General features: G+C 44.9%; 2 protein-coding genes across 2 annotated transcripts in view; both read right to left on the bottom strand.

The window, feature by feature from the left end:
• The window catches only part of plpp2b (phospholipid phosphatase 2b), a 28,088-nt gene extending 17,235 nt beyond the window's left edge, over nt 1-10,853 (bottom strand). The window contains exon 1 of the mRNA XM_083647434.1: nt 10,418-10,853. Within this exon, the coding sequence (XP_083503560.1) occupies nt 10,418-10,490 (73 nt within the window). The 5' untranslated portion in view covers nt 10,491-10,853. The remainder of the gene's footprint in view (nt 1-10,417) is intronic.
• Nucleotides 10,854-17,776: 6,923 nt separating this feature from the next.
• The window catches only part of LOC310786030 (interleukin-31 receptor subunit alpha-like), a gene marked incomplete at both ends in the record, with an annotated part of 25,161 nt that continues 24,951 nt past the window's right edge, over nt 17,777-17,986 (bottom strand). The window contains one exon of the mRNA XM_083647215.1: nt 17,777-17,945. Coding sequence (XP_083503341.1) covers nt 17,777-17,945 — 169 coding nt within the window. The remainder of the gene's footprint in view (nt 17,946-17,986) is intronic.

The raw sequence follows: 17,986 nt of genomic DNA, 5'->3' as shown, positions 1-17,986 counted from the left end.
ACATGTAAGCCAGGGGTGTCAAACATACGGCCCCGGGGGCCAGAATCGGCCCGCCAGAGGGTCCAATCCGGCCCACGGGATGACTTTGCAAAGTGTGAAAATTGCACTGAAAAGTCCAGTGTGAAGCACTTGTGAAGGCTAAGAGGTACCAGGTTTCAGGAGCAAGTTAAATAGTAGCCTAATCATGTTTTCTGCATTACTGTAAACACTATATGGTCAACTACTTTCAGTACCCTTGAATAGACAATTGCCAGTCAATTGCATTGTATTGTATTGATGTTGATGTAAATGCACCACTGCATAGGTCATCCATTTTGGTGTCTTAAGGGTTGGGCACCCTGTGTGCCTGATACGGAAATAAAGGAATAAAAAAAATGTATTGCACAGGTAGCCTACAGACAGTAGAGTTGATCATTTGATAGGCCTATGATAGCTGAGATAATCTGAAAACGTGTTTTTAAAATGTACCTGTAATTCTTATCTTTACACACACAAAACCTGGGTGTTGTTATTTATACGTTATTATGCATTGATTTTCGTTGTCTGGCACATTTGAGACCAAATTGGGTGGCATGTGGGCCCGTGAACTAAAATGAGTTTGACAGCCCTGGTATATAAGCAGAACGCTTTGTGAGTTTTGAGACAAAATCAGGTAAACGTTGAGTGACTTCATACAGCAGCGTTGGTGAAAATGACTTGAAAATGGCAGGAGGAGTGCGTAATTAATTCTACATAAGAGTCACACGGTGTAGTCGCTCAAATCCTTTTACCGAGGTTTTAACATTTGCCAGCACACGGCCATTCATCACGGAGGCAGAGGGAGAGAAATGAAGTGCCTAAGCTTCAAAGAGAAGTGCCAGCAGCTAATGATACGTGCTACCTCTTCCATCAAACTACTTCACATGCGGGTAAGATGGTCAAATCGTTTTTGAACGTCCATCGTCAACATTAATTACATTCTGGAGTATCGTATTTATTCATCCGTTGAGCCATATGGTAAAAGTCTGAGAGTGATTTTTCGATCATCAACTCCTGGACAAAACTTTTTTCTTTTTTTTTAGGCCGGGAGAGCTTTGCCAGTTTGCCACACAGTTCATTGACTCAGTGCAGTCAGGGCACCTGGCCTCAAATAAACCCTCTCCTGGCTTGTAAAGCTGTGTGCATTTTTATTCCCGCATTCATAATAAAGCATTGATTCAGCCCACATTTTGACTTTAACATGTCAGACATAAATTACAAGTTTGGATGAAAATAAAAAAATATTTGGCTTTCGGTTAAAGCTATCCAAAAAGTCTGGACTGCTGTCCTTGGGCAGAACGAATGGCACGTCTTCAGGTGAGTGTGTGTGTGTGTGTGATGACCAATCCCCCAGTGGATAATATGTGAGAGACAGAGCAGCCACTCTCCTGAAAAACAGACACACACCGACTTACAGACACAAACACACATACGCTTCCACGCAGGCAAAAATAGACCCACAGGCAGACAAACTAGGTCTCCGGGATACCGCGAGACAATCCCGCAGCCCAAATTGACACTGCTCCAAAACGGCCTCCACTTAGAGAGCGAGCTTTGACTGCAGCTAAACTCCCAAACCCGAGATGTTATGTGGAGTTTTTTCTGCCGAGGAAATCCAAAGGATCATACGGGGTGGGGTCGGGGGCAGGGGGTGCTCGGGGATAGGGGGTGGAGGTAATTGGGGTGAGGGGGTGGAGGTACTTGGGGTCTTTGCGAGACACCTGCTTCTCCGACAGAGGGAAAGGCTGCCGCTTTGGAATGCAGCCAGGAAGCAAATGTCCAGCCTGAGCCCCTAACTAACGGGCGCCCGTTTGAAGTCGCAGGATGCAGCGCTCAGGTTTCCTGCCTCAGATGAAGGAAGGCCCATTTCGCAGGCTTGCGCCCCATTTGGAGCAGTTTAATGCTTCTCGTTTACCCGGCCGCAAATTTGGCATTCGTCCACAAGGGGCACCGCGCCGTCTAACCTCGGATGATACGGGCACTAATGCGGAGGCGAGGGAGAGCTGACTAAAATGAGTGCAAGTCAAGAGGGTCTACGAATCTTAACGCCGTCGATGGCTGCCAGTCAGGGGGGAGGGAGGATCACAGATGGTTGTACAACAGCTTCTGATTCATTTCTTTGATACGTCTTTAGCAGAGCCAAATTTGCGCTCTTGCATCCTTCTTTCCGCCAACGCTAATTCGCATCCCCCCCCCCATTGTGTTTTTCAAAGCCATTCATTCCCTTTCCCCGGCTCCATCTTTCCCTCTGTCATTCTGTTGATGGTGGCGTCCTCCCACACACTTCTTGCCTGTTGTGTAAATATAGAGGCCTCAACGGCACGGCGCTTTATATAGCAGGCAGATGTGCAATTACATAGGACCATGTGGACCGCAATCACACTATGGGGCAGAGAGAGTGGAGGCTCCTTCTGCGTTTTGTCTCTTTGCCTATTTTGTCTCCGTTTTCATCTCTCTCTCCCTCTCCTCTCGTCTATCCTCTTCCATCCATTCCTCCCGCTTCAGAAAGGCCGGCGGCGCCTCGGCGCCTCGAACCAGGCCGGTTACGGCCAAACCGCCACGATCATCTGGTCCAACGGCATCTCACACCTACTTAGCCTGGTTTGTCTGACATGACCTACGGCACCTGCAAAGACCACGTGCACGGAGGATTATGGTCCAAAATGTGATAAAAAACATACACTGTGGGTTTTCACTATGCATACTTTCAGGGCGCGGCGAGCCTGCGTGTGCGTGTGTGTGTGGGTGTGTGTGTGTGCGTGTGCGTGTGTGTGTGTGGTGTCGAGGGGGAAGTTCTCATGCCCCTGGCCTGCCCTGCTTGGTCTGAAACCTTCCTTCAGGGTCACAGCTGGAACATTTGCTACAACGCTCCAAATCTCCTCCCACTCATTTCATCCACTCTCCAAGTTCCATCACTCCAGACGTGAAGGTCATCCATCGGCTTTCTCTTATCTCTACCCCTCTCCTGTGCCATCTTCTCCTATCTCTCCCCCTCTCCTGCGCCATCTTCTCCTATCGCTGATGCTCTCTCTCACTCCTTGCCATTATATTTTCGGTCTCCGTCCGCATCTCTCTCTCTCTCACCCTCTCTGTCGTTTACTCCCTCTCCAACTACACGGCCATCTCTCATCTCCTCATAGTTGCGGACGAATACAGAGGCAGGTCTCTTCTCTGTCAGTCCCGACGTCAGTGTTTTCACTTTTCTCTCTGGCTCTCTCTCTCTCTCCTTCCCTCCCTCCTCCAAGTCCTCCAAGCAACGCTTTGTCCAAATGACAGGAAGAAACAAACCCATGTTGCCAAAGCAGCACAGTTATCTCAGCTTCTCCTCCGATGTTGTAGTAGACCTTTCAAAGATAGCTCGAAATAACTCCACGGCTAAACTCGGCCTCTTTCTGACTGTCTCACCCCAGGCAAGCTGGACTGACTAATGTGGAAGGTATGTGCTGAGCCTACAACCTCTGCCGGCGTTGGCCTCTGGAATTCTAATTCACATGAGGAACGCCCAACTTCCCCAGTCCCACCAAATCCTGCTGCTGAAAACCCATTCTGGATTTTTAATCCCGCTTCGCTCCCGCCATCATTCACGCATGCTTAGCAGCAAGCAGTGCGGAAGGAGAGCGGGAGGGAGGGAGGGAGGCATGGTCGGACGAATGGAGGGGAGGGCAGCTCAATCTGGTTTGGGAATTAAATAGTCTTGGTCTGGAGGGGATCAAAGAAATGGCCCACACAGGTTTATACTACCGCAGAACATTCACGTGGATGGGAGGAGGCCTGCGGTTATGGAACTGACCAGTGTGGCATTGAAGTTCTCTCAAATTCATCAAAAGGATGATGACGTGAACTCACATTCTGTTTCGTTCAGTCTGGCCTCCAGCCGCCCGCGTCGATTTCAGTGGGCGGGAGGACTTGCCTCGACAGACAACTCCTTCGGCGAATCAGCATCGCCAAATCCAATCCAAATCCACTCGGAAGAACGGCGAAAACATCTTTTCAGCCAAGAAACTGCGCTGGTGCATACTCTTGTTCTTTTTTAATTGTTGTTATCGAGTCTGTTTCTGCAAGAATGGCACTTAAGTTATGGCCGTGTCTACTCGACTAACGTTAACGTTACCGCTCGTTGCTTTGTTGCTTCGGGAGCTGCCATACGGTTTTGCCAGCAGCGGCACCAATTGGCCGGTTACATTGTCAACTATGAGTCAGGTCCCTGATTGGCCCGTGCACGTTGTAATTTCTGGAAATGGCTTTGGGCGGGCTGGAGTCCAGACTGATCGGCAGAACGAAACAATGTGAGTTCACGTGATCAGTCTGGTTTTACCGGGCTAGCTACTGCGCAACATCACAATATCATTGTCAAATTTGTTGGTATAATTACTGTCAACAATTTTGAGATGATGATTGAGATGATTGGTAGCTTCTATCTCACACAAAGTATAATTGGGGAGAAGAATGGGGCGGGGTGACAAAAAGAAACACAAAAACACTTGATCATAAATAAATAAATAAATAATGTGGCAATGATTTGTTGATGCTGATGACACGTATGACCTTTACCACTTGATTGCTAAAACATTTTATGTTTACTACTATTACCCGTTGAGAAATCTAAAGCATTTGGAAAAAACAAACTAAAGAAGCCGATAAACATGTCCCTCAGAGGCACATGCCTGTTTGTTGAAAGGGCTTTGAGTTTCCATGACACGAGTTCTCCTGGGGACTACGATTCCCATCAGTCTTCAGGGCTTTGCTCTGAGAACTCGGTACAATCAGTCTTCCCAACACGACCGCATGAGAGGCCCGGCTCCCTGGAGACGAACCCCAACCAACAACCACTTCAGTCTCTGAGCCAGGAAGGTCAAGGAACATGGGCATATTTACATGTAACCCAAATCTAATAAGATGAAAAGAATATGTGGAAATAGAAACTCTTTGATAGTGTTTTACTGCTGGGACGCTTTGGGAGCCGAGCAGGCTCTAGTGCAGTGTTTCCCAAACTATGGGTCGGGGCCCAATTTGGGTTGCGGACCCGTGGGGGGGTGGGTCGACAACTGGTCGTCATGGCAACTCATTACTGTATGTTCTTCGTGAGTTTGGGTCCCAGGGAGACACAAAATGTATCTTTTGAGTCCCAAGATGAAAACGTTTGGGAACCCCTGCTCTAGTGTATCAGTGTGAAATGTAGGCCAGTATGCTGCAATGATTAGTCAATTAAGCGATCGACGGAAAATTAATCGCCAACTATTTTTTATAATCGATTAATTGTTTCAACTAATAAAAAATGACAAATAAATTCTCCCTTTCCAGCTTCTTTGTGGATTTTTTTCTGGTTTCTTTAGCTTCAATGGTAGAAGGGAGACACGCACATCCCAGCCTAGTAGGGCAGGTGCAGAACTTACAGTGATAAATGCAAAGAAAACTGTAAAAAGTTTGCACACTGCAAAGGGCTCCAGTTAGGTTTTTAATTGCAACACCGTGTGGTAACGTTTCGGGCAGCACTCGTCTGAAGGAGGGCAGGGTGCTGCCCCAAACGTTACCACACGGTGTTGCAATTAAAAAGCTAACTGGAGCCCCTTTGCAGTGTGCAAACTTTTTACAATTTTCTTTGCATTCTTTAGCTTCAATGACAGTAAACTGCTTACATGTATCTTTGGGTTGTAGAGTGTTGCACAGGACAAAAGACGACATTTGAGGATGTCATGTTGGGATTTGGAGAAAAAGTGATCGTCATGTTTCACGATTTTGTGACATTTTATAGACATAAAGGACTAATCCACATGTGTCAAACTCAAGGCCCGGGGGCCAAATCCGGCCCGGCATCTCATTTTATGTGGCCCGCGAGAGCAAACAAAAAATACTATTTGCGCAATACAATTCTAATTCATTCTTATAGTTGTAGGCTACTAGTTGTCTGTTTACCATTATTTTTCCTATAATTCCGCTTTCAGAGCTAGTTTAGGAAAAACCAGTAGTGATCGAATCAGAGGCAATTATGTAATATGATAACACGTAGGCTAGATACATTTATATCGTGTTACATTTACAACCGGCCCTTTGAGGGCAACCATAAGGCTGATGTGGCCCGGGATGAAATTCAGTTTGACACCCCTGGACTAATTGATTAGTAGTGAAATTAATCCGACAGATTAATCAATAATGAAAATAACCGTTAGTTGCAGCCCTAGCCAGTAACAGGATGCTTATGAAAGTAAAATGTTGAGGCCAATCTGTGGTGCTCAGGAGGAAAGCCCCTCCTGATGAGACGATGGAGTCATAATGAGACCACCCACACCACGGAGCAGATTAAGGGGAAACTCCACTGCCTCATACTGCACCTGCCAGTTAGAGAGAAGAACATGATAAACCCAAAGCTAAATCTGCTGAGCGACCTGTGAGCCTCCCAGTGTCTGACATTATCCAAGGATATCACCAGAATGAAACGCGCACACACAAAATGACAAAAAACAAGGATACAGGAAGTTCCTGTTGGGAAATGAAAGGGAGTTGTATACGCCCCCGCCAAAAAAAATAAAAAAAATAAAACAACACTCAAGTGATGACAAATCTAAACCTGTGTTATCTCTGTGGCACAGCATCTCCACTGTCAGCTGCCTCTGTTTGAACGAGAGACAGGGGAGAACTCAAACAGAAAAAACACAGCCAAGAGGAAACACCTTTCAACTTCTCCCCCCGTGTGTGTGTGTGTGTGTGTGTGTGTGTGAGATCATATAATAAAAAGGACGTTTAACAAAACAGGTTTCTCACAACGTGCTTTACAGTACAACAAAAGACATAAACCGAGGGAGAAAGAAGTGTGTGTGTGTGTGTGTGTGTGTGTGTGTGTGTGTGTGTGTGTGTGTGTGTGTGTGTGTGTGTGTGTGCGCGTGCGTGTGTGTGTGCCCATGTCTTCCCTCGAGGCCCTTTAGTCACACACACGACCGAGTACATAACATATGACTCATAACTTATGCTTGCTGCCATTCATATGGCCTTCAGCGACACACAACTCATGTGGCATTTTTAGTTAGCCTATTTATTTAAGAAACAAAAATGACTTTTATTTTTATGTATTTCGTTGTTTTTCAGTTCAATTATATTTAAATTTCAAAGAAATACAATATTAAAAAGACACGTTTTTTTCAAGTTCAATAAATGCATGACGCTGCGAAAGTCAATGAGTATAATCACGTAAAAAATAATCGTGATCAGTCAAAATATCGTGATTATGATTTTGGCCATAATCGAGCAGCCCTAGCTGTGGGCAGGGAGAGGTTAACGCCGGTCTGTCCTCTGTGCTCTCAGCCAACACCCACCATCTATTTGTGCTGAGTGTAGACTTACACAGACAGAGGAGGAGAGAGGGAGGGAGGGAGACGCAGAAGAAAGAACCAAGAAGAAGAGGGAGGCAGGGAGCGAGTTAGAAAGGCTAAAGAGAGCAACAACAAACCCAAGCCCAGGGCAGATATCTGAGAAGATCAAGGTGGCTCCAGTATCATCAAGATGGATCCTACATCTCCTGGAAACAAGACAGATCATTGGGCATGTGAGGCCTAGACAACATGTAGACATGAAATCAGTGATGCGCTCCTTGGCTCAAGTCAGCCACTTTGTATCAGATTAATTGATTTCTTCATGGGGCTGTTCTTCAGTGGAAGGAGGTTTTGAAGCACCTTGGCATCGTGTCTTCTCTGTAATGTCTTCTGTAATTCATATATCACACCGGCAGTTGTTAGTTTGACCTGGGCAGGGCGTGAGTGACGGAAGACATGCCAGTGAAATTGCCCTCTTGATCACATCCACCGTTTTTATGAGGATCGAGGCTGTTGTTGCATTTCAAAACAACGGTAGAAAGAAAGAAAGTGAAAACTATCTGTGGAAGCCGAGAGATGAATAGTTGGGACGGGACAGAGGTTCAGATTGCTTTGCGAATGCAGCAAAAAGCAAGACTTGGCTTGGGTGGAAGTCTGGAAGAGCAGTGAGTGGCAAAGCTTACAGATAAAGCTAGTCATGACTCAGAGAAGGTCAAGTAAAGAAATAATGTTACAGACTGTTTGGAGATGGATGGATTTTTTCCCCCCTTAAAACATAAACAGAAGAAATGCAGACAGTCTGAATATCTAGAAAAAAACTCCTCCTAACCCAACTCAAAACTACACTTTCATATAGACTAATGGTCAGCATAATTACAAGATATACCAAGGTCTTATTACATGGCTGCAGCAACCTCATGTAAGCCTGGGGTTGACTTGATGATTATCGGGGTGGGTGAAGTGGGTGGCAAAAGGGAAGGGAGAGGCCATGGGTGGGATTCAGCCATCAAAACCTGACCGACCGACCGATCAGACCGCTGGCCCTAAATCCCAGACTAGTGACAGTGAAATGGCGAGGATTACGAAGTTTAGCTGCCTGTGGAGGTTAAGCTCTCCCTGAAAGCCGGGCGATGCTGAGGCCACAGAACAGACATGAGCCACCATCCATCATCCATCTCTCCTCTCTCACATCCCCACCAGCACCAAACCATGCGCGCACGCGCGCGCACACACACACACACACACACACACACACACACACACACACACACACACACACACACACACACACACACACACACACACACACACACACACACACCACAGCGCTACATTCCACAACCACACAAAAGGAACACAATGTTTCCCCTTCCTTTGCACCTTGTTCCTTGGTCTCCATGGTAGACTGGCTGCCATGGTCAAGGACAGTCACAAAACAAGGATTTAGATCTTTTTGTGTGAGTGTGACATAAACTTCATTTTTCCGTATTCTATCATATCTATTCTAGTTGCAGCCTGGTTCACAACACGGTTTTGGCGTATAGTTAATTTCACCTTTCATAACAACTAACAATGAATATAATGCATTGAATATGATATGGCAAACGACTCATTATTCGCTCATTTCCCTAAGGGGGAAGCAGACGTATTCATAACAACAACATTTTGGCAGATACCGATAGGCCTAATGATAATTAACATTGCTGTTATGGCCGATAACCGATATCTACAGATGTCGATGATCCGTTTAAAAACAAGTTTCTATGATAATAACATTTTGTACAAACTGAAGAGTAAAAAAAAATGAATTTGAAAAAGTAATGGCTTTCTTTATTTACTGCATTATTTGTTTCCTCTCAAATATGAAAATGTTGGCTGATACCAATATTAACATTGCTGTTATTTTGCTCATCGGACAGATGCCGATATAATACAAAAATATATAACATTGGCCGATACCAATATGCCGATATATCGTTCATCCTTAAAAGAACCATTGCTCCGTCTAAAGTGCTTCCTAATTCAAGGGATGAAAAACAGAAGTTAGGCTACAAGTGAAAGAAATATGTGGAGAGATGCAGTGAATGTGGGAAGCAGGACATTCTTGGGAGGATTCTTGGCAGACAAAGTATTGCAGAAAAGGAGAAATAAGCGGGGCACACACATGCATATCAAATTTCCATAAACAAACATTTCGCTTCCTGAGGCTCTGTAAAATCCTGCAAAGCTGGTGAGTACAGCAGGAAAAGGCCTATGATGGAAAAGAGAATTAGGCTATATTTCCCCCAGCCTGGCCCTAGTGCAATCTAATATCACATATCCTCTCAGCCAGGACAATATTCCAATTAGGGTCTGCATAAAGAAATGGCTGCCCTCAGTGTGTCTCAACTTACCAAGGAAGGACCCACTTAGTCAACATTTGATTAGATTTAGTCTCTTTGACCGAAATCTGATATTTTGTCCAGAATTCCATGACTATAGTTCTTTCTTTCTTTCTTTCTTTCTTTAACCCTTTCTTTCTTTCTTTAGATCCTCATTGGCACCTGCCTATTGTCGGTAACAGTGAAGCTATGACCAAAATGTTCTTATAAATAAAATAATGCTAGTAACAAGTCCTCAATTTGCTGGGGACCCCCTGGAACCCCCCGAGGCACCCGAACCCCAGGTTGAGAACCACTGTTAGACTAAAGACAGGGGAAATCCAATTATTTAATTTGCTTTTTAAAGAGCTCGGCTTAGAGCTAAAACGGCATCATGATGGGTCATGATGGTTTTTTCCTTTGGATTACAAACATGTCATGTTTTCGTGACATTTTCAACATGCAACACAAGCAAACACTGCTGAAATCTTACTGCATTAGTCCTGAAACCTTTATTAAAAAGGATATCCGAGCTGTTGTCATGTGCACAAGATACAAAAACAAAGCGCACCGAGCTCCTATCGCCCCAGTGGGTTCTCCAATAAACTATTAATGTTAAGAAATAAGATATCCGATGCTGACAAACAACTAAAGTGCGATTTTGTGATACGGGTTAGATTGTGCTGACGTATAAATTGTAGTACTCTCACTGTGTACAGTGTGTCCATTACTTACCAACCATTACGCACAGCACGTCCATCACCACGTACAGCTTCTTCTTCCCCAGGTCCTTCATCTTTCCGTTCATGTATGTTTTTAAAAGCAAAGATAACCAAAGCGAATAATTATCTTATGAATAAGCCAACTGGCATCAAGTCCATCGGCGCTCGTTTGTCCTGGAACCAAACTGCAGGCTGTGCAAACTATCAGGCAACCTGTACTGCGGCTTCTTCCGGGATCCTCTCCCCTACCTGTGCGGACATTGACAGTAGGTGTGTGGAACAGTTCCACTGGAACTTCCTAAAATCAACAACCGGTTAAAAGTTTGAGTCCAGACGACTAGGCGCCAGGGTGCTGGGGTGTTGCGCCCCTTTACGCGCGTTACTTTGGGTACAGTCTGGACTGGAAGGTCCTTCGATTTCACAGCGCTGGAGGCGATGAGTCTCCTACTCTTTTCTGCACACACTCCAGCCAGGCACACACACCACGCCACTGCACTGATCCCTCCTCCCCACTTCCTCGTATGGCTCCTCTCGGTCTATCTGATCATTTGGCTGCCTCCAAGTGAAACGCACAGGCGACAAAAAGCAACAAAACGACTTCGCAATAATTGTATTTCTCCCTCTCTCCCTGCCGTGCAAACCGGCCTGGGTGTTAATAAGGCTGAAATGTACTGAAATTAGCCTACTGTCTTTTTGAGCGGGGGCTTTAGGACGCCGACACACTCAAGAGTATAGTATGGCAAGCGAGACTTTTTTTCTTTTTTTTAGGTCAATGGACTACTGGACTACATAGCAAACCAGGAGGAGGTGCCTGAGAGAGCTTACTGTACCATCCGCATTAGGTCCAAAATACAGGCTACTGTGCAATCCTGATCCTGATGATCATCAGTATATAAATGGAAGCTGGGGCTCTGTGTCTCCGTCTCTGTCTGTCCCACTGTGATGTGACATCATCAGTGAATTACTCACACACAAGTGATGATGTCACTGATGATGTGATGTCATCAGTGATGTCATACATAGGCAGTGATGATGTCACTGATGACATCAGTGATGTCATACATATGCATTATGACATCATCAGTGATGTCATAAATTCACTCACACACACACAAGGCTATAGTTCAGTCATGATGTCACTGATGACGTCACTGATGAATGTATCAGTGATGTCATAAATCCCACTGATGACATCAGTGATGTCATAAATCCCACTGATGACATCATCAGTGATGTCATAAATTCACTCACACACAGTCATGAGTGGAGAGGGAGAGGAGACGGAGGGAGAGAGAAGAGGGGGGAGAGACTGAGAAAGGGAGAGGGTGAGAAAGGGAGACACTGTGCGCGCACCAATAGGGCAGGCAAGGCCACACTGCAGCCGAGCTGTGGGCAAGGCCGCGCAGCGGCCGATCTGTGAATGCGAGCTGCAGGGCCAGCTCAGCGAGCTGCAGGACAGGCAAGCCCGCGCAGCGGGTGAGCCTAGGAATCGAGCGTGCGAGATGCCTAGTAAAATAAAAAGACCTATTATAAATTATAGGCTACCTGTCTGAAATTCACCGGATTTGTTCAAAAAGTTAAAATGTTTGCTTTCAAAGCAGTAAGGAGGATTTAGTTGTTTTAAAGGGAAAATAATGCCATTTATAAAGTAGTGACCTGATGACATAGATAGCCCCACAATGATGATCTCATCCCCATCTTGCATTTCAGTTTCCCCCTGAAGGACAGCACAGGCTAAACACTTCAACTGCTCAATTCTGCTAGTGCTGAGAGCTCCAAAAACTCTCCTGCAAGAGAGAGAGACCGAGACATTTGGAAGCTGAGTCATTTAGTGCTGACTGGTTAAAGCTGACTAATAAAACCAAACAGGGTCTAAATAAGGTCCACATGTCCAGACATTCATCAATGCCCTCACATCAGAGGGAGAGGCAGGGAGGTAGGGAGGTGGACCCATGCTGAGCGCAGCAGACCCACTTGGTGGGCACTTTAAACACACAGAGAGCAGGGTAAAACTTCCAGCCATACAAAAGCAGGGAGACTTTTACAAGCCCTGCTGGGACTGTAGCATTAGCATGACTTAACGCCAGCATGACTCCTAGCCAAAATGCTTTTTTTTTTTTTTTTTAACTCTAGGCAGAGATGCTCACAAGTCATTGTTGGGAAGCCTGACCAGAGTGGTTTGAATTGTAGGAGGCAGACTCAGGTGTAGCAAAAAAGGTGGTTTATTTACAAAGTGCAGCGTGCCACAGGTGATCCCCAAGAAAATATGTACAACAAATAGAAAAAGCAAATAAACAATTAACTTGACTAAACAGAACTCAACTCACAGTAACAAAACTTAAATTAACATCACATGCACACAGCTACATGCTGACTGATGTCTCACCTCCCCAACAACCCAAAAGCAACTGCTTAAAATAGTCCAACCCTTCAATCAACAAGAGCCACTGCTGGCCAAACCAATGCACTGCAGCAGGTGAAGGCCATGTCTCTCCTGAGACAGGTAAGTGTTACAGTCAGAAGCGGTCACAAAATTACACATGAAATACTTAGACACAACTTGCCATTACACATAGGTTTGCAACCTTACATAAACAGATCACAAACCACATAGATATCCCACTGAGACTTATTTACCCCCCCCCCCCCCCCAACACACACACACACACACAACACACACACACACACACACACACACACACACACACACACACACACACACACACACACACACACACACACACACACACACACACACACTTGGTCTTACCAGTGACCTCACTACTGAGAATGGTTGACTGATTGACTGATGATTGAATCAGGTGATGTGAGTAAAACTGATTGGTTGATGATTGAATCAGGTGATCACATGTTTGTAGAGATAGGGTTTAAAGCTGTATGTAAATGATGGTGAAGATGTTTGTTGCAATGGGACAAATGGTGTGTGTTCACCCACTTTGACACAATCATTTTTTTGCAAGTCTAAGTCAAGTCTCAAGTCCTTGGTCACAAGTCCAAGTCAATTAAGTCTCAAGTCTTTACGGGTGAGCCTACGCTCCCAGCGTTACATTATCTGCTGGATGCCATTGCCATCTCGTCTGCTTAGGACACGCCATAGCTAAAACGAAGGAATGCAAAGCATGTAGGCTAGGCTACTGTATTATCATCACTCCTTTATCTGTAGTATTTATATCAGCATTGATTAGTTGAAATTATTATTAGTAGACATTTCCTTAATGTTAATACACACAAAAATAAAGATTGTCACAAGTCCCAAATCTCTAGTCCAAGTCAAGGCTCAAGTCTTTGAGGACAAGTCTCAAGTCAAGTCGAAGGCCCGATCTCTGGCTCCAGGCAGCCAGGACACACTCATGTCTCCATCAGCAGTGAGCAACTAGCCACTGCTTACTGTTGTTATCTATCTATCTATCTATCTATCTATCTATCTATCTATCTATCTATCTATCTATCTATCTATCTGTCTATCTATCTATCTATCTATCTAACTATCTATCTGTCTATCTATCTATCTATCTATCTATCTATCTATCTATCTATCTATCTATCTATCTACTGTATCTATCACAATCAATCAATCAAAGGAGCATGTGGGCAATGTTCTCTGTTTGCTTACATTTTTGTCCCACTGATGATGTCATAGGAGGCATTGTGACATCACTGATGATGTCATCAATCAGAATCAGAATCACTTTTATTGACACAGCATGCAAGTTACATACGAGGAATTTGTCTTAGTGTCTGTATGCAGCATAGCGGTCACATCAATAGAGATAAGAAGTAGGAAGATAACTAAAGACAATCACAAAGTTGCAAGTGCAATCAAATCGAGTAAATATATACAATATGTACATGAGTGGTCAAGTGTTCTGTGGATGATAAATATGAATTTACGTTGAATTTACATGAGATTTACAGACTGAGTTAAATAGACGTTAAATAGGCAGTGGATTTACATGAATTTACAGTCGGAGTTAAATAAGAGTTTACATTGAATGTACATGAAATTTACAGGCTAAGTTAAATGGGGATTAAATGTGCAGGGAATTTACATGAATTTACAGTCCCAGTTAAAATGATGTCTGGTGTGCGCGCACGTGTGCCAATAGAGCAGCCGAGCTGTGGGCGAGCTGCGTATGCAAGCTGCAGGGCCAGCTCGGTGAGCTGCAGGGCAGGCGAGGCCACGCAGGTTAACCCGCACCCTATGACTTTATATCTGCACTGCACTACAGTCTGTTTGCATGACAAACCTTGTATTTCCACTTTAAGTCTGTAGATTCACCAGTCGTACACACATGCTGTGTCTCATGCCTTTATTTGTCTTTCTCCACATTTGCAAACATTGTGAAAGCATAAAAACAGATTATATTCCAAACTCTACTATAGCTACCAATTAAAACCTGGTAGTAACACAGTAAAACAAACTGAAGATACTCAAAAAGTAGCAGTTCAACAACATAAGGCACTTCAGTGTATTGATGTATTGTTGTAAGTGTCATGCACCTCTTTAACGTGCCCCACCCATATGGGCTTACAAGACACTATCATATTAACAATAAACAATAGACCCATTTCATGGGGGCCATTTTGTGCCGAAAAGACAGGGTAAACACAGGTGCAAGCAAAACACTAATGAGGGTTTCCAACTTCCAATCATTGGAAGCACAAAATGGCCCCCATGAAATGGGTCTATAGCCAGCTGGCCACATGACCAATTTTGTACAGAATCCAGGAGAAGTGGATTTCACCAAAACATTCACTTTCATAACAGAGATGTAGTTATACTGGATACAATGTTCTCTGTCCGTCGCCAGGCATTTTCTATAAATCTTGCTAAAACAGTGGTAAGGTACAGTGTACGTGTACCAGACTACCAGTTTGAGCATATAGGGACCTCTGTCCTCTCTTTAGATTTGATATTATATAAGGTTCTGTAAAATATTTTATTTATTTATTTGGGCATAGTTTCTGAGCTTTGGTTTCTTCCAGATCTCCTCCTTCTATTGTTCCCTTTGGATCTGAAACCGTTTTTGTTATATTAACACTGCAAATTATTCATAATTTTTTTTGTGTAAATCAGAAAGCGAAAAATATTGCAGACACCTCTCTTGACCAAGCATAAATGATGCGTGCTCTGTCCGAATTAAAGATTATTTTGGTCAACCTTTCCTCTGGCAAACTGGACAAGTGCAACTGTACAAATAATCATGTTTAAAACTGAGAATGATCTGCCCCCTTCTGGCTGTTTCTAGCAAGGAGCGCCTCTCAGTGGCCCTTGGCCCATTCCTGCCAAAACATTGAAGGCCAAAGACTTGACCTTCCCCATGCTAAAAACAAAAATAGTTGACAAACTTTGATATATCTGGGAGATACTGATACATGAAATTCACCAACTTATTCACAATATTGTGAGGCAGAGCCGCCCCATCAGTGCAGCCAGTAGTCTTCACCCATAGGGGAACAGCACTGAGTTTCAGCCTTCAGATTTGTTATTCTGACCTCGGCAGCCATCTGGACTTTGTGAGCTCACTTGCAAATGTGAGCCGGTGGATCCAGATGGCGTGTGGGGTTAATGTTATGCCTGCTATCTACGCCCCAAGGCAGTTGACTTTGCATGAGCATGCACTGCTGTCCTGATAGCCGCATGCAGACAGCAGAAGAGAGCTCGTCCGCCCCTCCTGAGTTCGAAAAGGAGAAGGAGCTTTTCTCTGGATAAGGATATTAGGAATTCCTGCAATTCCTACATCAGAATTGATTGCAGTGTTAATAATGACAGTGTTCGCATTAGGGTTCGACCAATAGCCTATGCCCTATGGGTTTTTGAAAGCCGATGCTGTCGGCATTGGCCTTCAAAAAACATTTGTATCGGCAATCGGCATTATGCCGATACCAATATTTTTAGACTGAAGACTTTGCCGATAGCCGGTATTTTCATTTTCAGATTGAGCGAACCTGATACACGTTGTTCGCCAATAAATCACAGTAAAGTCATTCCAGTGTGCTGTGGTGGTTAATTGTTTTGATCTTGATTCATAATGTCCCTGCGACCGACCAGCATGATCATTCTTACGTGCGTGGCCACTTCTCTTCACACTCGCTCATGTGACACTATAACTCTCCACACGGACGTCTGAGTAGTGGAGAGGAGAAGCACTCGCCTACCACCGCAGAGAGACCCGCGGGTTCAATCTCCCCGTAGCGGTACTTCAGTCTTGGCCAGCCGTTCCTACAGACACAATTGGCCATGTCTGCGGGTGGGAAGCCGGTGGAGTACGTGTCCTGGTCACTGCACTAGTGCCTCCTCTGGTCGGTCGGGGCTACCTGTTCAGGGGGAGGGGAACTGGGGTGATCCTCCCATGCGCTACGTCCTGCCAGTAAAAGTCCTTGCTGTCAGGTCAAAACAAGCGGCTGGTGACTGCACATGTATCGGAGGAAGCATGTGCTAGTCTACAACTCTCCCCAGATCGGCAGAGGGGGTGGAGCAACGACCGGGACAGCAGGAGGAATTGGCCAAGAAGTACAATTGGGGAGGAAATGGGAGGGGGGAAAAAAACGTATAGAGTTAGCAGCTCCCTAAGGCAGTAGGATCACTTTTTTTTTTTACAAACATTATCAAACAATTAAATTAATTAATTAAATGTGCAAATTTGAACTCTTTTCTGCAGCTGTGCTCCATCATATCGTGAGTGGACAACACGACTGGCCGATATCCGATATTTATTATTAGGCCAATATCAGCTCTATATCAACAACTAATATATCGGTCTAACTCTGATCCTCCTACATGCTCAACCTTCTATGAAGTTAAATCTTCCATTCACTGTTCATGGAGCAGCTCCAGCTTGTTCACGCTGATGGCATAAAGAAAATGCCATATGGGAAATAGAAATGAAATGGCACTCCCCCTACATGTTCTAATCTATTGTTCATTGTTCATGGAATAAGGAAGGCCCACACATGCACGTTTCAATGGCAGCTCAACGGTGAAATTCTGAGCCAAGACAGAAACACGGGCGTCGCCCAATCACAGAGAACACGCGGCGTCGCCCAATCACAGAGAACACGCGGCGTCGCCCAATCACAGAGAACACGCGGCGTCGCCCAATCACAGAGAACACGCGGCGTCGCCCAATCACAGAGAACACGCGGCGTCGGTGAAATGTCACCACTCTCAGTGTAGGAGAGTTGTCAGTCTTTGACAGCTGAACAGAAATTCAAAATGTATCTCGAAGCTACAGTATAGCAGCTGTTTGTGAACTGTGGAGAAAAGTGCTTTGTGTTTTGGGCGACAATAAGATAAAGTTTCCACGATCACAGTTAGGCTATATCAAGTGCTATTCATGCCTATATTGTCTCATTCCCCATCGTGTTGGTCATGCAGTGCGTTAGTCAGACTACAGGTGGAGGTGTGTTCCACTCCAGCACGGTAGAAGTTTTTCCCGGTGTGTGCAGTGATGGAGATCCAGGCATTGACACTGCTGAGGGCGGGGTCAGGCACCTGCGGCCACAGATTCTGCGTGAACCTGAGGACAACAAACACACACGTTAGGGCATAGCTTGATTT

The sequence above is a fragment of the Poromitra crassiceps genome, assembly GCF_964638095.1.
Source record: "Poromitra crassiceps genome assembly, chromosome: 12".
Taxonomy (NCBI): Eukaryota; Metazoa; Chordata; class Actinopteri; order Beryciformes; family Melamphaidae; genus Poromitra; species Poromitra crassiceps.
This window is presented reverse-complemented; position numbering and strand designations above follow the sequence as displayed.